This window comes from Heteronotia binoei, chromosome 5 (assembly GCF_032191835.1).
Source record: "Heteronotia binoei isolate CCM8104 ecotype False Entrance Well chromosome 5, APGP_CSIRO_Hbin_v1, whole genome shotgun sequence".
In the NCBI taxonomy this organism is placed as follows: Eukaryota; Metazoa; Chordata; class Lepidosauria; order Squamata; family Gekkonidae; genus Heteronotia; species Heteronotia binoei.
Window position 1 is genome coordinate 73,026,414 of NC_083227.1, and position 24,971 is coordinate 73,051,384.

At 42.7% G+C, this 24,971-nt stretch overlaps 1 protein-coding gene across 2 annotated transcripts in view; it reads right to left on the reverse strand.

Moving 5' to 3' along the window:
* LOC132571479 (protein SSUH2 homolog) overlaps window positions 1-24,971 on the reverse strand; it is a 43,415-nt gene that overhangs the window by 6,016 nt on the left and 12,428 nt on the right. For both annotated transcript variants that reach the window (XM_060238278.1, XM_060238279.1), the window contains 9 exons: window positions 21,083-21,178; window positions 14,386-14,461; window positions 11,580-11,709; window positions 11,319-11,379; window positions 10,265-10,389; window positions 8,591-8,653; window positions 5,879-5,967; window positions 4,226-4,318; window positions 1,900-2,005 (listed from right to left, as the gene is read on the reverse strand). In XM_060238278.1, the coding sequence (XP_060094261.1) occupies window positions 1,900-2,005; window positions 4,226-4,318; window positions 5,879-5,967; window positions 8,591-8,653; window positions 10,265-10,389; window positions 11,319-11,379; window positions 11,580-11,709; window positions 14,386-14,461; window positions 21,083-21,178 (839 nt within the window). The remainder of the gene's footprint in view (window positions 1-1,899; window positions 2,006-4,225; window positions 4,319-5,878; window positions 5,968-8,590; window positions 8,654-10,264; window positions 10,390-11,318; window positions 11,380-11,579; window positions 11,710-14,385; window positions 14,462-21,082; window positions 21,179-24,971) is intronic.

The window sequence follows — 24,971 nt, forward strand, 5'->3', positions numbered from 1 at the left end:
TTTTACAAAATATCGACTGTGGTCCTGCGTTCTAGAGATCAATGCATGGAATATACTCCACAAACAAGCATTTTAATTAATGGGAAACTAATGGAAGCAATTTCAATTGAAAAAGAATCGCATCAGGAATATCTTTTATCCCCTTTATTATTTATACTAACAATAGAGATTAGACAAGATAACAGAATTAGTGGCACAGAAATGGATGATGTAGAGTTCAAAATGAAAAGTTATGCAGACAACGTGGTTCTAAGAACATAAGAGAAGCCATGTTGGATCAGGCCACTAGCCCATCCAGTCCAACACTTTGTGTCACACAGTGGCCAAAAAATTTATATACACACACACACACACACACACACACTGTGGTTAATAGCCACTGATGGACCTCTGCTCCATATTTTTATCTAACCCCCTCTTGAAGCTGTCTATGCTTGTAGCCGCCGCCACCTCATTCCACATGTTAATCACCCTTTGGGTGAAGAAGATAAGTAGACTGTGAGGGATAAAAGTAGACTGTGAGGGAGGATCCTTTGAGGTTTTCTTCAGAGCTAGTGTCACAGGAATGTGGTATGCTGGAAGTTGGTGAGTTATGATGTCCTGGTTGATTTGTATGAGTTGCATTTAGTGTTGAAAGATGTGTTAGAATAATGTATTGTGTTGGTTACAGATAAGTGGAACACATCTCTCAGATGAAGACATTTGAAACAGTATTACAAGCTTTACTATTAGAGGCTTATGACTTTCCACTATATAACCACAAACTCAGAATCTTCAGCAGTCACACAAACTCAGAAATTCTCAGCAACTTCCCCAGCTGCTCACCCTTATATCAGTTATTCTCTGCTCCATCTCAGAGCTTCTATCTCAGAGTTCTCTGAAATGAGTTCTAACAGTCTTGAATCTTTAAAAATCATTGCAATATGTAACTGAACATATTGAAGAATTTGGAAGAATCTGGCTATAAAATTAACAGGGAAAAACCCCTAAAAATGATAATGAAATTTGTAATACAACAAGAAAAGATTATAAACAGCATAAAGTGTTCAACAGCCACCAACCCTATTAAATATATGGAATAAATATGACTGGCAAAACTATAATCTTTTAAAAAATAACTACCAGAAAATCTGGAAATCAATTTAAGCAGATTTATTACGATGGAAAAAAACTAAAAAAATTCATAGTAGTCATATTCTAAATAACCTCTAAAAGGTAGTTAAGGCTGTAATATATTGCTATAACACTGTTATATATTGCTATAACACTGTAACGTGTATGAATATGGTTTGCACTTACTTATATGTCATCCCTTGTTCTTACTGTCTGCATTTCATATTTCTCTGTTCTTATTATATATATTTGAGTGGGGGGGGGTCAATGTAAAACTAAAGTTTAAAAAATGTTCCAAATATGCAGAGAAGCTGCCTGGTTTTTCAGTCTATAACAATCAGCAGGAACTCATTTGCATATTAGGCCACACACCCTGTCATTGCCTTTGTTTTGCACATGGGGTTTTTTTGTAGAAAAAGCCCAACAGGAACTCATTAGCATATTAGGCCACACCCTCTGGCACCAAGCCAGCCGGAACTCTGTTCCTGTGCATTCCTGCTCAAAAAAAGCCCTGAATATATGTTTGCTGTCAGAACAACAAACCAGTTTCTCCCTTACAGACTATTGCTGATACAGATGCTGATTAGCCTGTCGTTATGCTATGAGGATTAAAAAATGCTGCCAATGGCTGCTGATGGCTATATGAGAATGGCAAAGTACACCAGACAGTATGTGATTTTTGTTTTGTTTTGTTCATTAGGAAAGCTAATTTACAAGTTACAGCTATATCATCAGTGATTTTAACACCCTGCCAGTGTTGTTTTTTAGTATGTTTTAATATGTTACCAAAGAATTCTCATCAGAAAATATTTCTTTCCCAGTCACTTCCTGCAAACGGTAAATTGGGAAGCCTGAGTTCTTGTCTACTACATGTTCTGATATGTTGTTCTTCCTGTTGAGAAAAGAGAGAAATGAAGCACTGTTGGTTTTTTGTTGAGGCAAATTTAAAGATGAGCCCCCAACCCTGACAGTACTCAAATGATGTATTAAATCATGTTTCAGATTTTAGCCAACTTCTACAGTTATCATTTGGATGACTTACATTGCCATCCTAAGCAGTTACGCTCTTCTGCCTTCATTGGATTTAGACAGGCGTAACTGTTTAGGATTGCACCATTAGTGGAAACATTCTGTTCAAATTCTGGATCCAAATATCTGAGATCAGGAGACAATTTTGCCCTCTAGTGGGATTAGCCATTTACTCACGAGAATCATAAGCCACAAAAACTAGTATGTCAAAACTGAAATAAAGAAGAATCTACAGTAAAATATCAAAGCAGATTTTTTCATTGATCTATTGCAGGGGTGGCCAACGGTAGCTCTCCAAATGTTTTTGCCTACAACTCCCATCAGCCCCAGCCAGCATGGCTGATGGCTGGAGCTGATGGGAGTTGTAGGCAAAAACATCTGGAGAGCTACCGTTGGCCACCCCTGATCTATTGTACACTGGCTTAGGTATTCCATGAACAACTATTAATGTATGGACAAACATGCATGAGATAAAACTTTGCACAGATCTGTACAGGTACTATGCCAGGATACTAGGGTTGCCAAGCCCTAAACAAGAAATATCTGGGGACTTTGGGGGTGGAGCCAGGAGACTTTGGGGGTGGAACCAAAGACACTGGGGATGGAGCCAGGAGCAAGGGTGTGACAAGTATAATTGAACTCCAAAGGGAGTTCTAGTCATCACATTTAAATGGACTGCACACCTTTTAAATGCCTTCCCTCCATAGAAAATAATGAAGGATAGGAGCACCTCCTTTTGGGGCTCATAGAATTGGACGCCTTGGTCCAATCCTTTTGAAACTTGGGGGGTATTTTGAGGAGAGACACCAGATGCTATGCTGAGAATTTGGTGCTTCTACCTTTAAAAACCCTGGAGTCCCAGATAGCTACAGAACAATCCTCCGTTATACCCTGTGGGAATTGTTCTCCATAGGGAATAATGGAGTGCCCAGCAGACATTTCCCTCCCCTCCCCCACTTTCTGATGACCCTGAAATGGGGGTAGGGCCTCCAAACTGGGGGATTCCCTGCCCCTACCTGGGTATTGGCAGCCCTACAAGATACCACTTCAAAAAGTTTAAGGGTTGCATAAAAACTACACATCCTGTTCATCAAAACATTCTTCTTTAAGGGTTAAGAACATAAGAGAAGCCATGTTGGATCAGGCCAATGGCCCATCCAGTCCAACACTCTGTATAACACAGTGGTCAAATACACACACACACACACTGTGGCTAATAGCCACTGATGGACCTCTGCTCCATATTTTTATCCAATCCCCTCTAGAAGCTGGCTATGCTTGTAGCCACCACCACCTCCTGTGGCAGTGAATTCCACATGTTAATCACCCTTTGGGTGAAGAAGTACTTCCTTTTATCCGTTTTAACCTAACTGCTCAGCAATTTCATTGAATGTCCACGAGTTCTTGTATTGTGAGAAAGGGAGAAAAGGACTTCTTTCTCTACTTTCTCCATCCCATGCATAATCTTGTAAACCTCTATCATGTCACCCCGCAGTAGACGTTTCTCCAAGCTAAAGAGCCCCAAGCGTTTTAACCTTTCTTCATAGGGAAAGTGTTCCAAACCTTTAATCATTCCAGTCGCCCTTTTCTGCACTTTTTTCAATGCTATAATATCCTTTTTGAGGTGCAGTGACCAGAATTGTACACAGTATTGCAAATGAGACCGCACCTTCGATTTTTACAGGGGCATTATGATACTGGCTGATTTGTTTTCAATTTCCTTCCTTTCAGTTCACAACCCATCAACTTGTATTTGTAGCTGGGATTCTTGGCCCCAATGTGCATTACTTTGCACTTGGCCACAATGAACCTCATCTGCCACGTTGACGCCCAATCACCCAGCCTCAACAGATCCCTTTGGAGTGCCTCACAATCCTCTCTGGTTCTCACCACCCAGAACAATTTAGTGTCATCTGCAAACTTGGCCACTGCTTACTTCCAACTCCAGATCATTAATGAACAAGTTAAAGAGCATGGGACCCGGTACTGAGCCCTGCGGCACCCCACTGCTTACCATCTTCCGCTGCAAAGACTGCCCATTTATACTCACTCTCTGCTTCCTATTGACTTCCTATCAACTTACCAAATTATTGTTAGTTCAGTATGAAACAGCAAGACGCCACTCCCATTGCAACGATGGCACTTCAGTTTTCCGCTGCTACGACACTTGAAACAACTGTGGAGGGAGAGAGAGAAAAAACTCTTAAACTCCAAGGATTGGCTTCTGTGACTTTCTGCTGCTAAGATGGAACCCGTGACTCTCTTCTGCTAAGATGTCCTTCAAAGGAGAAACACTTCCTCCAATACGGAATAGCTGTTTCTCATAGAAAAAGAACATAAGAACATAAGAGAAGCCATGTTGGATCAGGCCAACGGCCCATCCAGTCCAACACTCTGTGTCACACAGTGGCAAAAATTTTTTATATATACTTACACACTGTGGCTAATAGCCACTGATGGACCTGTGCTCCATATTTTTATCTAAACACCTCTTGAAGGTGGCTATACTTGTGGCCACCACCACCTCCTGTGGCAATGAATTCCACATGTTAATCACCCTTTGGGTGAAGAAGTACTTCCTTTTATCTGTTTTAACCTGCCTGCTCAGCAATTTCATCGGATGCCCACGAGTTCTTGTATTGTGAGAAAGGGAGAAAAGTACTTCTTTCTCTACTTTCTCCATCCCATGCATTATCTTGTAAACCTCTATCATGTCACCCCGCAGTCGACGTTTCTCCAAGTTAAAGAGTCCCAAGCGTTTCAACCTTTCTTCATAGGGAAAGTGCTCCAGCCCTTTAATCATTCTAGTTGCCCTTCTCTGGACTTTCTCCAATGCTATAATATCCTTTTTGAGGTGCGGTGACCAGAACTGCACACAGTACTCCAAATGAGACTGCACCATCGATTTATACAGGGGCATTATGATACTGGCTGATTTGTTTTCAGTTCCCTTCCTAATAATTCCCAGCATGGCGTTGGCCTTTTTTATTGCAAACGCACACTGTCTTGACATTTTCAGTGAGTTATCTACCACGACCCCAAGATCTCTCTCTTGGTCAATCTCTGCCAGTTCACACCCCATCAACTTGTATGTGTAGCTGGGATTCTTGGCCCCAATGTGCATTACTTTGCACTTGGCCACATTGAACCGCATCTGCCACATTGACGCCCACTCACCCAGCCTCAACAGATCCCTTTGGAGTTCCTCACAATCCTCTCTGGTTCTCACCACCCTGAAAAAGGCTGATGAAGAAAGGTCTCTTTTTGTCAAAAGAAGTATTTTTCTTTTAGATGAAAATTGGTTGAAGGAAATCACTGGATCTGAACAAAAAAGGTTTATGTAAACCACTGCTTCTTCATGTCAATATGTTTTAAATCTTTTTCAGGGCACTAGAATTTTCTTTTAAAGTAGTGATGTTGGTTAGTTATAATTTATTTGATAAAATGCAACAATCCAGATCTTCAATATTATTTCTCAGTCTCTCTTATGTAAAATGGGAATATTGATATGAATATATACTTTTTAAGGGAGTGAATAAGGTAAATAGTGCAGAGGATTCGAAATTGCATGCTGAAGGATTCTATATGCAGATATATGTTATGCAGATATCTTAATAAGTGACAGCATTCTTCACAAATTCTCCTTGCTGAATAAGCCAAGGTGATAGCCTGCTATTGTGCAGGTTACTATAAAAAGAATGCATCAATGTGCATAACTTACCCTTTACTCACTTACCTAACCTTTCCTGAACCTCCACAGAATGTGCAAATCTGGAAGCCATCTTCCCAAGTGGTTCCACTTCCATTACAAGAAGAACATGTTTTCTACGCGTGAAGAAATAACACCCATTTAGCATTCCATTGGTAAAACTCATTCTAAAAATTCAGTCGATACAAATGTGTCTTTTTTATTTTTACCACCAAGTGAAGTAGCATATATAATCCAACACTTGCTCTCACTCTGCCACTTCTAAATGCTTAGCATCATTCGCAGCTATGCCACGACAATACTACTGACCAGGATACTACATTGCAACCACAGGCACTTTAATGACAGCAATATGAGAATAATTTAAGGAATAACAGTGTTTCATTTTGCATAAATAAATTAGCAGACTGGGAAAATGAGCAAATCTTTCTATATGTTGCATGCCCATTTATCATACAAAGTGCTGGGGAAGGGGGGATGCAGGGGGAGAAGGAGAGGCTGGATAGTGGTAACAGCTCCAATATAAGGATATTGGGGTGGTTGCCTCTGTGGGAGGGGTTAGGAAGTGGCTGGGCGGTTCATTCAGAATACTCAGAAACCATAAATGAGAACACTCTAGGGCAGGGGTGGCCAAACTATGGCTCGGGAGCCACATGTGGCTCTTTCACATATATTGTGTGGCTCTTGAAGCCCCCACTTCCCTGTCGGCTGGCTTGGAGAAAGTATTTTTCTCTTTAAATCACTTCACCAAACCAAGCAGGCGAGCAGATTGGAGAACGCATTTAAAGTTAAAGTTAAGAATGCTTTCTTTCCACCTCTCCTTTCCCCATCTGTTTTCCTTCCTTCCTTCCTTGTTCATGTCCTGCGGCTCTCAAGCATCTGTCATTTATTCTATGTGGCTCTTATGTTAAGTAAATTTGGCCACCCCAGCTCTAGGGTTCCCCCCCCCCAAAAAAAAGTCTCCGTCAGGCCTTTCTGGTTTGATCCTGAAGGAGAGGAGACACTGCCCTGAACTACTTTCTAGTCACTCTGGAACTTTAAAGCTCAGCGCCCAGACAATTTAAGTGATGCCCTTTTCTTTTAAAATCACTGACCAGGATACTACATTGCAACTGACCAGGATACCACATTGCAACTGACCAGGATACTACATTGAGATCTCTTTGCCGAATTTATACTGTGAGAGACCATTTGTCAAGGTAGCAGTGATTGATCAGTAACTGTTGAATTTTAAGACCAAAGAGCCAAAGAGTTTCCGTCCTTCTTTCTTTATTGCCGATTTATTGGCTCACTTCATCTGAATGGAAGAATACTAATGAAATGGCCAGCTGTTTCATAAGGCAGTTTCATCTCCTGAGATGAGAATGATTCTTGCAGGAGTTCTTTTCAGCTGCTTGTCCTCAGTGGAGGCGAAACAGTCGTGTCAATTCTTTGTGTTTTTAAAAGGATTTTCAACCCATTGTTCTGCTTCTCGTGTGCAACAGGGCTTTAAAAACCAAATGTCTCATCAAACAAATCTTAAGAACAAGAACAAATTGGCACTGAGAACAGTTATGGACAACTATCATAGCCCACAGATTATATGGGTGAGTTTGCACCATAATTTGTAAGTGGCAGAAAACATTTATATTGTAATACGCCACAATTCTCATGTATTGACATATTCTTTGGAATTAAGAGCTGCTGCTTCTAAAGCTACTGTGATCTTCCTGCCTAAACTATGGACGATGTTTGGTAAAATAATTAACTTCATGTTGTCTCCTTCACAATTTGACTTGCATTTTTAACTCACCTCATGGACAACTGATTCTGTCTTCAAATATCTGTCTAAATCAAGTGATTGCGTTCACTTTATGAAATGGTGGCCCAATAAAGGACATCACCTACCAGGGAATTTTTTCTTTAATTTATAATTTCTCAATCTAAAAACAAACAAAATTAATGCAAAAACCTATATGTCTACACAGACACATACATAAGCAACCTATTCTGGTCTAACCTTCTTTTAATGAACATTATGTCTATTAAACATCACATTACAATTGTTAACAATTGATAAGAAAAACTGAGCTATTTATTATCAATCAAGTTTCTATTTATTTAGAGACAATGAGCCAGAGAGCTTCTACTCTGGACACCTGACATGGCAGAAGGCCCAGTCCATTGTGTGCCATGATTTCTGACTGACAAGCATACTTCCAGTTTTGCACTCTCTTTTTAATTCTTGCAGTTATCAAATTTTTGATTAGATTTACATGATCAGCTCCTACATTGCCTCTCACCAGTCACAATAAGCACAACATTATTATTAGCAGGGAACTGTATCCGATTAATATTTCCATACTCTCTACAATAGCTTTCCAATGATCTTGGGTCATCTTGCAGCCCTACCTAATATATATCATATTTGTTCCTACCTAGCTGTATCTTCAGTAATGAACTAAAACAGTATTGTACATGTTTTTCTTTCAATTTATCCAATGTATAAAGCCACCAGCACATAATTTTATACGCATTTTTTTAAAACCTTTAAAGGGATTTCCCACCCTCTACTCCAAAGCAGTTCCTGGAGGAAAGGGGAACAGCATGAAGTATTTGGAAGTTTCAGTGGGTGGGAGAACTGGCAAAATCTGCAGAAATCCAAGCCTTTATGCAACCATTTCCCACAGCTTAAAATTACAAATGGAAAGGAACAAAACTATTTGATAAGAATTTTGTAATTTTTTCATCATAGAATACCTTGCCAGCTCCTCTACATGATGGGCATATAATTGAACCACGTCCTTTGCAGTCTGGGCAGTTCTGAAATCAGAACAAAGAAGTCAGCATGACTGAACCATTTGCAACACTTCCACAGTGCATATTTTACAAGAAAGACAGTTGGACACAGCCTTGTAAAACAAAACCACCAGAGAAGTAACGCATGGGGGGATATTGAGGGCTAAGGCATTTCTAGCTTGTTCAATAAGAGCCTGCCCAGCCCATCTATACCCTTCCCCAGTGAACCTTGCTTTTGTCCTTATTTGTAGCTGTATCATCTGCTCTTTGCCATAACATCCTTCCCAGCACTAGGGAGTGTGTGCTGCTCAGGCCTTGTTCAGTGTAACTGGTGCCAGCTTCTCCTCCCAGGGCAGATTCTACTGCAGTCAGTGCACTGAATGCATGACTGTTCATCACCTTCACTGAAGAGCTCACTCTCTTTCTGGTGGCACTTCAGGCATACCCAGCATCCACTAGGCTCTGCTGGTAGCATGTTGCATCCACTGGCCATGTTCTGGCTCTATCAAACACATAGTAGGTAGCTGTCAGGAAGAATGAGCTGCCCCCCGCACTTATGGTAGTAGATATGCAGATCAAATTGCTTGTTGTCTTCATGGACCTGGTACAGAAAGCTCTTGAGCCATTGACCATAGACTTAAATTTGCCAATCTCCAGGTTGTGGCTGGAGACCTCTTGGGATTACAACTGATCTCCAGGTGATAGAGATCAGTTCACCTGGAGAAAATGGCTGCTTTGGAAGGAGTACTCTATGGCAGTATACCCCACTGAAGTTCCTCCCTGTTTTCGAAAGTGGTGTAAAATATGCTACCATATGATTTATCATTATATGTAATATGTAGACCTGACTGGGGTGGCCCAAGGTAGCCTGATGTCATCAGATCTCAGAAGCTAAGCAGTGTTGCCCCTGCTTAGTATTTGAGTGGGAGACAACCAAGAAATCCCAAGGTCACTATGCAGAGACAGGCAATGGCAAACCATACAGAACATCTCTTGCCATAAATCAGATGCAACTTGAATGCACTTTCCACCACCACAATATGTACTCCATCTTTATGTTTTAGGACAGAATATTAGAATGAATGAGCAATATCCTTTCACTAGATGAAGGATTATTCTCTTGAGTAAGCATTGTAAAAAGTCCTTTTGAGTTGCTACATTTCCAGCACTCCTATAATGTGTACTGGCACAGCATAGTACATGCAAGTGTCTCAGTATGCACAATTGCTATTTTGTCTGACCTGAGCAATGTACATATGTTCCACCTTATGTAAGCACAAATGAATACCCTAAAAAAATCAAGGGTTTTGATCACATGTAACAAAGTCAGAATATATGCATGTTGCTTGATTCAGGCAAAACAGCAATCATGAGTACAGAGACAGTCCCATCTATACAAGTTAAAAGTGCTGAAATATAATGAATGGAAGGGTTATAGACTCAAAATTCCCTATTCAGTCACTGATGTGACACACAACTTTCATTTCTAAGACCTTGTAAGGTACAAAGGTGGCGGGCACCTATTTTGAACAAAATAAACATATAAACACCTCAGCAGAAATTTCTTAAACCTGTGTCTGCATAGTATTAATGCTAAAATCCTTTCTACAGAACGCAATGCTTTGTGATTTTTACCTCCACTGAATATGTATGTGGTATTGGGATATGCATTTCACAGTCTGTGAACAACGGAGGAGGATCCACTACTATATCCCAAGGGGCAGGAGGGGGCGCAACATCATAAGAGTCTATGAATCCACCTGGAATAATTTTGTAAAAGATTATTTCGAAAAGAAAATGATGCATATTAAGACAAAGAGCAACCATATTCCAAATCACCTGGCTTCTACCTTGCTACCACATCTGCATGTCTGGCATTCTTCAGTCAGAATAATAGCTGTTCCTGAATGACAGGCATCCAATAATTTGCCTTAAATGTAGTTATACTACAGTCACGTCAGTCTTGTTTCCTCCTTCTTATGACTACTACTGGTACAACAGGCTATTGACAAAACAATGTAATGTTTCTGCCATAGTTTAATGGAGAAAGTGCAAACTGTCTGGCTAACATTAGATACAGAATAATTGAAAACAATTTCTCCCATTCATTCATTCATTGAGTCACTAAGAAATTTTACAAGCTTTCAAGACCTGGATACCCTTTACAGATCAGTGATCATAAAAGTATTTAATACTTCAATCTTTACTTCAATCAATACTTCAAGGGCTTCAATCTTTAGCTATCATTGATAGAAGAAAGTATCCCTATACAAAAGGATCGGGAATTATCTTGGGAAGACATCTGTAGCACATGACTTCCTTTGAAGGCAGACAATACATTATTAATTAATTTTCTGTTATAGCAAACCATTTGCTCTCAACTCCCGAGCTTTGCTCTTTCCTGAAAGGAAGTCTGTCCACAATCTCATGCTCTGAGCACAAACTACTTTCATTGTACAGGAGTTAAAAGGAAGTGAGCTGTATATGAGGAAATGGGACTTCTGCCCACAGCAGTTCAGAAGCTCACATCTGCCACTGGAAATAGCAAGAAAGACAAAGTTACTTTCTGAACTGTAAGATGTGCAAGAAGTTCATTAGTTCAAAGGAAAGACCAGACAGCTGCAAGGTGGACACTCTTCTACAAAAAGAAGACTTGATCTGATGTCGTTTTTCCTGCCATGTAACTCACCATCATAAAGTTCACTGGCCTGGTGTGTCTGTCGATGTTCAGTGAAGGTCTCCAGATGATACTGAGAATGCAAAAGAGTAACTATGCACATAAGCTATAATGAAAGTAGTGCTGAAGTCATTTTAATGCAAACAAAACATACACAACACAAAATTGGCTGGCTTAGGGTTCAACTGAGCACAGGTTTTTAAATTAAACCAGACAGAGCTTTTTGTTTTTTAAAGAAAAGATTAGTTCATTTTATGCAGCTATGGTACATACTCTGTATGTATTGAGAGGGATAATATTCTGGACTTTCATATGCTTTGCGGGGCTGGACCTATAGAAATGCTTGCTGGATACATGTTGCAGAAGAGCTTCTTTAACATCCTGCTCAGAAACGTAGAGGGTGCTGAGAAATGAAACAAAGAGATAGGTAGTTTCTAGATAACTTCTTATTCTTCATTTTTACATCAGTGTAAAACAGCATATAATATAACAAATGTTATGTATTTCCTTACAAGAAACTCTTATGCAATGTGGCACACTTAAAGTTCTCATAGATCCAAGTGGGCAGCCATGTTAGTCTGAAGTAGTTGAACAAAGCAGGAGTCAAGTGCACCTTTAAGACCAGCCAAGTTTTATTCAAAACGTAAGCTTTCATGTGCTTTCTAAGCACACTTCATCAGATGAGGGGATCAGGTATTGTGGACTGAAATGCAAGCAGTTTGTTGATTAAGTATGCAGACTGATCACATGGTAAACCAGTGTGGCTTGGCCATTTGGTCTAGATAGCCATAAAAGGTAATAAAGTCCTCTGCCAGTTGGTACTTCGGGTTGACATGCTCTGGGAAGCTTCAACTAATGCAGGAACACTTCAGTCCTTCTCAGACCCTTGCCAACCTTCCCAGTCCACTAGCTGGATTGAACTGAGACCTAGGTTTCCTGTCTCATTACTAATTCTGGTTTCTCCATGGTTACTACACTTCTGCATAATCCAATCATGCCTGCTATTTTCATTTGCCTGCTAAGGTCATTCATCATCTGAAATCACTCCATGTTCCAATAATTAGGACAGATGGACTCACATTCTAGCTGTATCTGAAGAAGTGAGCAATGGCTCACAAAAACTTATACCTTGCCACAAAGACTTAAGGTGCTACTGGACTCTTGCTCAGTCTTCAGTAAATGTTAAACTCTCCTCAGTCAGGGCTAAACTAAACTGTTCCAGTTCTCAGTCAGAGCTAAAGTGAGTCCTCCTCAGCAGTCTGTTCTCTTTCTGCTCAACTGACATTAACCAATCAAATCCTTTTGAGCAGCCTACCATTCAAGGCTCTCTCCACATGTTTACCCAGCACTGAGGAGCTTTTAAAGAACAATCCATCACAGCCTACAACATCACTCCTCCACTGTATCCTCACAACAATAACCTGTGAGGTAGGGTGGACTGACAGCAATTGACTAGGACAAGGCTTTCCAGTAAGCTTCAATTAAGAGTTGGGATTCTAGCCAAGATCCTAGCTTAACACCCAGCTGCTACATCATGCTGTATGCTTTCTCTTACAAGGAAGATGCATGCCCTATGGAATATTTATAATATTTGGAGGTGGAGCAATTCTAAAAAGTGGAAAGAATTAAAGCCTACAAGGTTTTTCCAGGAGTTTTAAAAATAGGTAATTGAATATTATGGCAATGTTATAACAATGAATTCCCAATGAATGCCCTACATAAAATCTGTCACCGACCGCATTGGCAAAATTCTCAAACGCCATAATGTTGACACAGTCTTCAAGCCCACACAACAGATCCGCCACATAGAGATCCACTTTCAACCCCTGGAGTCTACAAAATACCCTGCTCCTGTGGTGCAGTCTACATTGGCACTACCCAATGCAGTATCAACACCCGTCTCACCGAACACAAGAGACACTGTCGCTTGTTTCAGCCAGAAAAATCAGCTGTAGCTGAACATGCACTTCAAGAAGGAGACCACGTCATCCACTTTGAAAGAACTGAAGTCCTTTCTACGGTCTCACATTATCATACCCGCCTGAACAGAGAAGCTATTGAGATTTACAAACACCAGCACAATTTTAACAGAAAGGAAGAAGGCATTTTCATCCACCAATCTTGGTACCCAGCTCTGCAAAACACCCTACAGACTATAAATTGCAGAAAGTCTCAGAACAACCAGCAAATTCCACAGAACAATCAGCACAGTCAACAACCATCTTCCTTATCTTCAAACCCCTTCCAACCTTCCCAGCAATTAACACAGAACAATGGTCACATTCAACAGCCAGTTTCCTTATCACTACCCTTCCAGGAAGCCCCACCAAACAATGGGCACATCCACAAACCAATTGCCCTTTCATCACACCCCCTCCAGCCTACAAATAGCAGCTCTCCAGCAGCCCTGGCCCCACTCAATGCACAGCAGCCAAGAAGGTCTGAGCGCCTGCTCCGGCTGCAACGCCACTGAGGATGTTCTCCGCAACTGAGAACGAAACATCTGGAAGGAAAACTTTCTCCAGTAGAACACGGCACTTGATCCCGAAAGATTCTACAAACCCTGATAATGAATTCCCAGCTTTTATCTTTAAAAATGTCTAGCCCCTTTTGTTGTGGAAATATAACTGGAAAGGCAATGAAACAAAGCAATGTTTAGAAAGATCACAGGATGGCTTGGGGAAACACCTGGAGGTACATGGAAGCACCACGATGCTGTGGAGAAGAAGGGCTGGGGGAACACCTCTCAATGTCATTCGTGCTGGAGCAAAAAACCCATACATAAGCGACCAAGATTCCACTCTATGGATTTAAATACTGATAAAAGTTCATCTTATCCAGGGCTTTTTTTTAAAGCCCAGCAGGAACTCATTTGCATATTAAGCCACATCCCCTTATGCCACCATTGTTTCACACAGGGCATTTTTGTAGGAAAAGTCCAGCAGGAACTCATTTGCATATTTAGCCACACTGCTGGTGCCAAACCAGCCGGAACTCCGTTCCTGTGTGTTCCTACTCAAAAAAAGCCCTGATCTTATCAGCACAAATAAAAAATGGCATCAGTTAAAAGAAGTCTTACTTCAAGTCCCTCTGGTGTGGACCAAATTCTTCATTTTCCTCCTGGGGCAACTGTTCGGCATGACCAGATTTGCCTCCTACAATAGTATAGATGAAACATAACATGATAGATTTAAAAGTTCTTGTTTTACTGCTTATTTAGAGACAGATGAGTTGAAGGAATTGCTTAGTGATTAGTTGATCAAGGTGAGTAGCCATGTTGGTCTGAAGCAACAGAACAAAGTTAGAGTCCAGTGGCACCTTTAAGACCAACAAAGTTTAAATCAAGGTGTGAGCTTTCGTGTGCAAACACACTTCATCAGACAATGGAAAGGAATGGACTTAACAGTCCTACATATAGAGGGCAGGCAGTAAATTAGCATGCAAAACAGTGAAGATGTTTTTAACAGATTAAAAGAATAACAAGCTTGGTTTCTGGTTATCATCCATTTGGGTTCAACTGGGAGGGGAATAGCAAAGGTAATTAATGTGACAGAATTAGAGACTGAAGTACTGTAAATGGCGAGAATCTGTCACTGGATACCATCCATCTCCTTTCTAGCATAGAAACTTTGCAGCATATTGTTCTTTGAAGTGGGGCATTGGCTATGTAGAGCATTATTCTTGTCTCCAGAACAGAGAATTACATTGAAATCTGCCATTCCAAATTACATTACATAGTCAATAACATTCTTAATTGTTAAGAATAGTAATCTGAGATTCTGTTGTTATGTAACATTTTGCTTTTCTTAAATTAGCAGAATCCTTGTCTTGGGATGCAGTGTTATGTCAGAGCACCACAATATGTTGCATTGCATTACAATCACTATTATAATATACTATTCCAAAAAAGAAAATATTAAAAAATACAGGGAATGTATAGCACCTCAGTACCTGGCCCCGTGGCACAGAGTGATAAAGCTGCAGTACTGCAGTCAGAGCCCTCTGCTCATGACCTGAGTTCAATCCCAGCGGAAGCTGGTTCAGGTAGCCAGCTCAGGTTGACTTAGCCTTCCCTCCTTCCAAGGTCGGTAAAGTGATTACCCAGCTTGCTGGGGAGGAAGTGTAGATAACTGCGGAAGGCAACAGCAAACCACCCTGTAAAAAGTCTGCCGTGAAAACGTTGTGAAAGCAATGTCACCCCAGAGTTGAAAACGACTGGTGCTTGCACAGGGGACTACCTTTACCTTTATAGTACCTCTTGGTGAGAATACATATGTGAGGACTGAATGAGTTAGCATATGTAATGAGATAAGAAATGAAAACACTCACACCTTGAATTAGACTTTGTTGGTCTTAAAGGTGCCACTGGACTCTAAATATGAAGGTCTGTGATCTGTTACAGCAGGGGTGGCCAACAGTAGCTCTCCGGATGTTTTTTGCCTACAACTCCCATCAGCCCGAACCAGCATGGCTGATGGCTGGGGTTGATGGGAGTTGTAGGCAAAAAACATCTGGAGAGCTACCATTGGCAACCCCTGTGTTACAGGAATATCTGGTTTCCTATTTTTCATCTTTTCATGAGCATCCAGCTTCAAGAGGAGATGTATGTGACTCAAAAATTTGCATCCTGAACTGCATATGGGTAGCTGTGAGTGACATTTTCTTCACTGAAATTCAGTTTGCTTCTCTGCCTCTTTTAATTCCCACAAGCAGTGTCACCAGGATTACATTGGATTTACATCCCCATTTGACCATAGGCCAATTTATTTGAGTATTATCCCTAAAACGGTTAATCTTAGGTTTCAGGAGAGCAGCTGAGGCCACATTGATTATAAAATAATATAAGAACAAACTTTATTTTGAGATATATAGAGTTCAAAATACACAGTAAGCCTAACCTTTCCTAATCTTATGACTAATACCTTCCTTTCCTAAGTACCTCAAAACTCTACTTATCTATCCTAGCCTTACCTGAAAAGAATTAAAACCAACTGCCCTGATATGCTCTCAATCACATTGAGTAGTTTCACACAAGAGATTTGGCCTGACCTAGCCGCACCTCCCATTTGGATTAAAAGCGCATGATCACCTGAACACATCTTCCCTCCAAGCTGCACCAATGCTCACCTGTCTTCAGATGCTTCCCATCTGCATGAAAAACCCACCTGGATCATCCTGGTAGTATCCCCCTGAATCGCACTGTGGGCCATTTGAATGCCCAGGAGTAGGGTGACCATAATGCCGAAGCAGCCTGTCACAGGTCGAGATGCAGGACAGGAACCCGGAAGTGACCGACAGGCTGCTTCAGCGTGCCGCTGCGCCGGCCCCCTGGGCCCCACAACGATGGGACTGATGCCACAGGGATGGGCTCGAAACACTCTATGACCCCTCAAAAGAACAGCAGTCTAGCTCGCTTCCCCCGAGCCCTGCCACCATAAGCCTCAAGGGGGCTCATTTTGCGGCATCTCCCGGCAGGAGGGTGGCATCCGCACGGGACACATATCAAATGAAAGAGGGGGCGCAGGGCTATCAGAAACAGCTGGCGGAGGGAGTCGTGAGACCACCCCACTGGGGGATCCACACCCCGAAATTGATGAAGGTGGCGCAGATAGAGCCAAACAGAGCAAACAGGACAAAATAAATAGGCTGCATTATGCAGCACAGTTGAGAAAGTGCCTTATCCCATATACTGATGAAGTAAATACAGGATCTGAGAACAAAATTGCACCAGAAGACACAAACACAAAGCTCCCTTACACTGAATCAGTGCTTGGGTCCACCAAAGTCAGTATTGTCCACTCCAGTCACAAACACAAAGCTCCCTTACACTGAATCAGTGCTTGGGTCCACCAAAGTCAGTATTGTCCACTCCAGTCACAAACACAAAGCTCCCTTACACTGAATCAGTGCTTGGGTCCACCAAAGTCAGTATTGTCACATAAGAACATAAGAGAAGCCCTGTTGGATCAGGCCAGTGGCCCATCCAGTCCAACACTCTGCGTCACATAAGAACATAAGAGAAGCCCTGTTGGATCAGGCCAGTGGCCCATCCAGTCCAACACACTGTGTCACATAAGAACATAAGAGAAGCCCTGTTGGATCAGGCCAGTGGCCCATCCAGTCCAACACACAGTGTCACATAAGAACATAAGAGAAGCCCTGTTGGATCAGGCCTGTGGCCCATTCAGTCAGGAAGGGAGGAGGGAGGGAGGGAAGGAAGGGAGGGAAGGAAGAAAGGAAGGAAGAAAGGAGGGAAGGGAGGGAGGGAGGGAAGGAAGGAAGGAAGGAAGAAAGGAAGGGAGGGAGGGAGGGAGGGAGGGGGGGAAGGAAGGGAGGAGGGAGGGAGGGAGGGAAGGAAGGAAGGAAGGAAGGAAGGAAGGAAGGAAGGAAGGGAGGGAGGGAGGGAGGAAGGGAGGGAGGGAGGAAGGGAGGAGGGAGGGAGGGAGGGAAGGAAGGGAGGAGGGAGGGAAGGAGGGAAGGAAGAAAGGAAGGAAGGGAGGAGGGAGGGAAGGAAGGAAGAAAGGAAGGAGGGAGGGAAGAAGGAGGGAGGGAGGGAAGGAAAGAAGGCCAGCCGCCCCCCCCGCCAGCCGCCCCCCCCCCCCGCTTTTGGCTTACCTGGATCCAGGGCGGTGGCGGCCTCTCCTCCGGGCTGCTGGCGGGGCTGGCGGCGGCTGCGGAGGCCGGAGAGGCCGGCGCTGGTCTCTGGAGGCCTCCAGGGACCAGCGCTGGCCTCTCCACGCTGCCTCCGCTGGTCTCTGGAGGCCTCCAGGGACCAGCGGAGGCCTCTCCACGAAGCCTCCGCTGGCCTCTGGAGGCCTCCAGGGACCAGCGGAGGCCTCTCCACGATGAAGAAGTGATGAACTTTTTAAAAACCCAGTGTTGCACATTTTTATCTCACCATACATGATATTAAAGTCCCTAAAGTCACAGTTCTAAAAAATAAATAATCCAAGTGAATATACAATGTAAAAAGTGCTAAATTAGATGCCATCTTGGGCTTTCCTTACTCATTACAACCTTTAATGGTTCTGCAGGACCCACTTTGCAGAAATTTTGATTTTACCAGACTATAATATTGAATCTGTATATTTTGATGTTTTTACCAGACTATAATATTGAATCTGTATATATTAATTTTCACTTCATCACTGGAGATGATCAGCTGCCGGCGCTGGCCTCTGGAGGCCTCCAGGGACCAGCGCCGGCCTCTCCACGCTGTCGGCGCTGGCCTCTGGAGGCCTCCAGGGACCAGCGCCGGCCTCTCCACGCTTCCGGCGCTGGCCTCTGGAGGCCTCCAGGGACCAGCGCCGGCCTCTCCACGCTGCCGGCGCTGGCCTCTGGAGGCCTCCAGGGACCAGCGCCGGCCTCTCCGGACCCCGCGCGCGGGCGGGGAAGGCGGGGAGTGAGGCAGCCAGCGTCCCTGCGCGTGCGCACACCGCTGTGCGCACGCGCAGGGACGCTGGCTGCCTCACTCCCCGCCTTCCCCGCCCGCGCGCGCGGCCCGCCGGCTCCCCGCTGGCTATACCGGGACCTTGTAATGGTCCCGGTATAGGCAGCCCGGGAGCCGGGATTGGGTGGCCAGAACCGGGAAAGTCCCGGGAGACCGGGACGGTCTGGCCACCCTACCCAGGAGTGACTCATAAGTGGAAGAGCTGTGTGGTTGTGCCAAGCCATTTCCAGCATGGTCATGGTTCCTCCCCCCCACCCCCCACAACACCTCCTCAAGGAGCGCTAGTGTGCTTTTCTGCTTGAGCACACACATGAGGGACTTTTTAAAAAGAACAACCCTTTCCACAGCAGGTCCATGGTTGAGCTGCACTAGCAGTGTGAAAGGGCAACCATGGACCACTGCTGGGATCCTTTGCTTCAACAGCAGCTGTCTGATAGCCAGGAAACAACACCAAACTGAAGCAAGTTTTTTGGCAACAGGATAATATTGTGTGAGTTTCACAGTGTGCAGGGCCTGCTTGCCCACTAGGCAAACTAGGTGGTTGCCTAGGGCGCTGGGAGAGTGGTGCACCAAATTGGGCTCCCCCCTCCCAGTACTCCAGGCAAGAGCCTAGTTTGCTTGCCTCCTCTGCCTGTGCGCACGCCGCTGCCCGTCCTTTCCCGTGCCACACTCAGTCCCACCCCCCCAGGTGCCACGCCAAGGTGCGGTGCCCCCATTCCATCACCACCCCGTCCTGTTGCCACCCACCTGCGCGATCACAGCGCACTGTGCTGGGGCCCTACCGGCCCCAACATGGGGTGCATCTTATCTTTAGAAGAATGCGCTGGTGAAGGCTTGGCTCCCCCTCCCTTCCGGTTCTGGAAATGGGGGGGAGGAGCCTCAGCACATTCTTCTAAAGATAAGATGCATGCCGCATTGGGGCTGGCAGGGCCCCTGAGCAGCGCTGTGATCATGCGAGCAGGCAGCAACCAGATGGGAAGAGGGGGGAGGAGGAGCTAGCAGGTGGGCATCTTGGCGCAGCACCTGGGGGGACTGGGACAGAGCACGGCACTGCATTGCAGTGCCATGGGGGCTGGGGGGGGTGGAGGATGCCCGCCTGGGGCACGATGCACCCACGGGCCGGCGCTGACAGTGTGAAACCAACCATTGTCCAATTACAACACTTCACTACTGTCTCTCTCTTTCTGATCCTCATAGTCACTCCACTTTCACACCCAAGCCCAATCAATATCCTTACCATCTGAAACACTGCTCAAGAACTATGTACACAATTGCAACACTTTATGGCATTATTTATCATTCTTAGATGCATTAGATTACAAGTGTCTCACTTCGTCCTACTATTTTTTATTAGTAGTGGTGAAGCAGTTTTTTACTTGTCCTTCTGATTAAGACAAGGTTTTCAGCCTTTGCAGATGGCAGCAAATTTTAAACTAGTATAGTTTGAAATCAGATGTTCTATCTAATATGTTTCCAGATTTCTTGATTTAGGCTTCATTTATCTGTGTCTTTGGTAAGTTCTATAAATACAGAGTTAGCAACGCCAGGGCTTTAGTGGGCATCCATTGATAAGCGTCTTCTTCCATCCAGTTTATAAACTCAGTCAGTCCATTTGTGACTAAGTAAAGACTTTAAAAAGTTTTATTTAAAAAAGGTAAAGGTAAAGATAGTCCCCTGTGCAAGCACCAGTCGTTTCCAACTCTGGGGTGACGTCGCATTATGATGTTTTCATGGCAGACTTTTTTACAGTGGTTTGCCATTGCCTTCCCCAGTCATCTACACTATCCCCCCAGCAAGCTGGGCACTCATTTTACTGACCTTGGAAGGATGCAAAATTCAGATAAATTTCCAAAACTTGTTGTTTTTGAATTTTGCATCTTGCAAGTTTTGGTACAATTCAGCTTTCCAAATGACCTTTTTTAAAAATAGATACATGATGGATGGAAGATGATAGATAGATAGATAGATAGATAGATAGATAGATAGATAGATAGATAGATAGATAGATCGATCTAAATTGTAAATCCTTTTGCAAGTATCAAGGCGATGTCTTGAATGTAACAACTTTTGCTTTTCCAAAACTCCTCAACCTGATAGCAGTCATAAATTGATATACTGGGGGGGTGGGAATCAAGACTAAAATAAATTAAAATCCATGAAACCAAATTTGAGTCATCAGTATATCATGAGAATCCCCATTTTCTAGCCACACAAATAATGTGTGTAACTGAGCCACTATGCAATCATAAGCAAGTTACACCCTGCTCAGAGTTAGGAGGCTGTAACTGTTTAGAATTGCACTGTCAGAGACTGAAAATATACCTACCATTCATTATTTTGTTTTCCTCTCTAGAGCTATTGCCCAATAGCTCAAAAGGGGGTGCAGAGGCTCCTTCGTAGGCAGAACATGGGCCAGATGCACCTATAACACAGAAAGTGTTGCAGAAGGAAACAATTCACAAACTCCAGGAACTGCTTTTCTCCCTGCTCATGTGACTGATACAGTGGGACAATCATCACCTTGTTCTCAGTAAATTTATTGTATACAAACAGGTGATTGTTATAACTTTAACCTTGCCAGCACTATGAATCATACAGAGATAATAGCATAGCCCAGAGGACACAGGGTGAGTGGGGAGAAGAGTAGTTGGATACCATGGTTACAAGGAAGTCACTTCCTTTTAACTACATGCTTTCAATCTATAAAAAGGAAGAAATTTTAAACTAGTATAGTTTGAAATCAGATGTTCTATTTAATATGTTTCCAGATTTCTTGATGGCTTGCCATTACCTAAAAATCACAAGGTTGGGGCAGCTGAAAAAGATTAGGAAACTACTTTCCAAATTCAAAGTTTAAGAAATTCAGAAATATTATTATAATACTATACATTAATAGGTAAGATTACATAGAATCTGCCCAATTACAGGTTTTTCATAAATGAGAAAGTCCATCAGCACATACTTGGAGCAGACAATAGTACCCTGGACTGATTTTTTGCAGGAAAGTTACTTTGAACTAGTTTTTTTTTTAATTGTTTCCTGAATGATGTCTCTGGAAGGATTAAACTGGGAAAAAACCCAGTTTAACTCACCATATGCTTAATTCACCTGGATTTCAAGGTTTAATTCAAATCAGGCTCACTGTGGAACCTTTCTAAAAATGAAAAAGCTGAACTTTGGTCTATGATTATAGTGATGGAAAGTGTCCCAGCTGACTTATGGAGACTCCATTGGATTTTCAAGGCAAGAGACTAACAGATGGTTTGCCATTACTTGCCTCTGTATAGCAACCCTAGGTTTCATTGGTGGTCTCCCATCCAAATACTAAACAGAGCCCACTTCATCAGAGATCAACAACATGACATGAGCTCCAAGATCTGACAAGGTAAGGCTAGCCTGGGCCATACAGGTCAACTTGATACAAGTTACAAAACAAAGATATAAATTTGCTGATTATCTTTTACTCACTGCTGAGCAGGCCCTTAGCCAGAAAATTGGGGGGTCAGGAAAAAAATTTAGGTGAGGGGCTGTGGAGCCCAAAATGACTTCTGACTTTGAGGACTACAAGCAGGACTTCACTGTGCCCATTGCTGAAATCACGAATGGCATCAGGAAGGTGCCCATGTTGTTGAAGGGGGGGACTTACAAAAGAAATGGCAGAGCTTGTCTCCCTCTTGAGCAATGCTGCACTTGTTCAGAGTGGCAGTGAGTGGTACTGAGTAAAGGAGGCAGATCAGAGGCCCTCCAATGGAGGGGCCAGATGGAAGGGAGGGTTGAATGGAATGGACTGGCCTCCTGGGCCCCACTGTAGCTATGGGCCTGCTGCTGAGCAACAAGAGTAGGGCATATGGATTTCAGACTTTCTAGCTAGGCTTTTTCTGCTGGCTTAATTGGAGTCTTCTTCATCAGAGATCAACGACATGGCATGAGGCTCTTCCATGCCAAATACATAGTAATGTCAGCTGAAGACACAAGTTTGAAATAAGCAGGATTCCACTCTACACTATAATGAGGAGGGGAAGTGTGGCATAGCAATAGAACATGCATGCAAAAAGTTGCAGATTCAGTCCCTAGAATCCCCAGCTAATTAGACCTTATAGTAGATTATGTGAAGCCCTCTGCTTTGACACTGGAAAGCTGCTGTCTGTCAAAGCAGACTGTATTTACCTTGCTAGACCAAAGGTATAGTTAAGTATAAGACCAATTATAGTATAGTATAAATAAAGACCATTCTTTGTCTTTAAAGAACATTAAAGAATCCTCTGTTTTTAAATAACATTCATTTGTGAAGCTCAGAAAGAATGGGTGTGTTTGTGTGTGGAAAGGAGACCTTAGAATTAAAAGGATGGAGTTTTTGAAACACATGCTGTGGAACATTACTCTATCTTAATTACATCACATCACATTCTCCAGAGCCTCTAGTATGCCAATGAGCCAGCAAATATTTTTTTTTTTAAAAAAGTTGCCCTAGTTGTTACTGATGACCCACAAGAATGTCAGCAGCTTTTTGAATTTTTATTCCAAATGGAGGATTTAATTTTCATCTGTTCTGCATCTCTCATTTTTGTGAAGACCATGTGACAGCCACATTTCTGAACTGTTCTGGTACATTTGCTGCCTCTATTGAACTTGGCTTTAAACATGAACAAAGTAATGAAGCTATGCTTATGCCCCCATTTTACATACCTGGCATGCTCATTGGATCAGAATGGTCTCTCAGTACTTTCCGCTGCATATGGATGAATTTGAAAATATTCTCACTTCTAGAGCAGTCCAGATAACATCAGTAGATCTGTTGTTACTACAGCCCAACTGATTTTCACTGGGTCAGAGTATGTGTAAATATTTGAGCATAACTCCACCTCTCGTTAGATGCTTCGGTACAGAAAGATATGAGAGAACCTTTCTGAACAGGAACCAAGTACGTGGAATTTCACAACTCATGCTGTAATTGCAGTGGAGGATGTGTTTGAGCAAGAGGAAGGCATTTGCTGCATTAGGTGGAACTTTGTGGTACTCACATGATGTGGGTTTTTATTGCTGTTAACACAAATCTTCTGAAAGAATTTGTCTCAGCAAATCAGTAAAAGGGGACAAATTTCATTTTGAACGCATCAAGGTTCTTTTGGAATGTAAAAGTCAAAACGTCCTTACATTCAGTTGGATTTTTACAAGTGTACATCACAGCACTGCAATAAATGAGTAAATCCAATATATACCCATCTTGGTAGCAGAATATTGAACAAAATGAATGCATTTTTTTTTTTAGAAAAAAGAACATTCGGCTACAGCCTAACATATGGCACATATTTTGAAAAGGCAGCATATTTCTTATGGAGTTTATATTTTTATATTTATATTTCTTGTGGAATGCTTATGGAGCAAGGAGTTAGGGATTTCTTTTCTTATAGGATTTTCAGCCAGAATTAAGCATTGACATTATTGTGATTGCCTAGGATTTTCCCCCTAATTAACAGTGATGGTTGAGACAAACTGAGGGAACTGAAATCAAGCAAGTACAAAGAGTCATTAATTGTCATTTATTCTTTAAAAGGAAAATAGTATAATGGAAAGCAGGGTTAGATCTTTCTAAACTCATCAGATTGGATCCAGCTAATTTTTCCATTCATTCTCACCCAGTTCCCACTTCATGGAAGCACCTGTTCCCCATGATTTTTATCCATGCAGGTCTCACAACATCCAGAACAGCATTCTTAGTTAGATTCAAACCCAGTTGCATTTTTGAGAGTTAAACCTCCCTTTGTTGCTCAAAGGGAGCTTTGACTCTTGAAGCGCTTATACCCCTAAAATCTTGTTGGTCCCAAGAAGCTACTGGATGAAAATCTAGCTGTTCTGCTGCAGACCAATACAGTTTCCGTCTAAAACTAGCTTTCTTGGTGGTGGTGACCCCCTCTCACCCTATTCACCAGTAGAAAAGCTAGCTGAATCCAAACTGTTTAATTCAGTGGACTAAGAAGAGTGCAAGTGTGTTTAGGATTGCGCTATGGTTTTTTCCCCCTCCTGTTGAAGTACTGGCATAATGAGAATTATATCATCTCTTCTCTCTCTCCATCTCCCACCTTCCTTCTCTCCTCATCTGTAACATGGAGCAACAAACCAACTGGCTGACCAATCAGGAGACTGTGAATTCTCTAGCCATCTGGCTAACCTTGCTTAAAAACAACTTTCAGTTCTTATCATAATCTAGGGCTGGC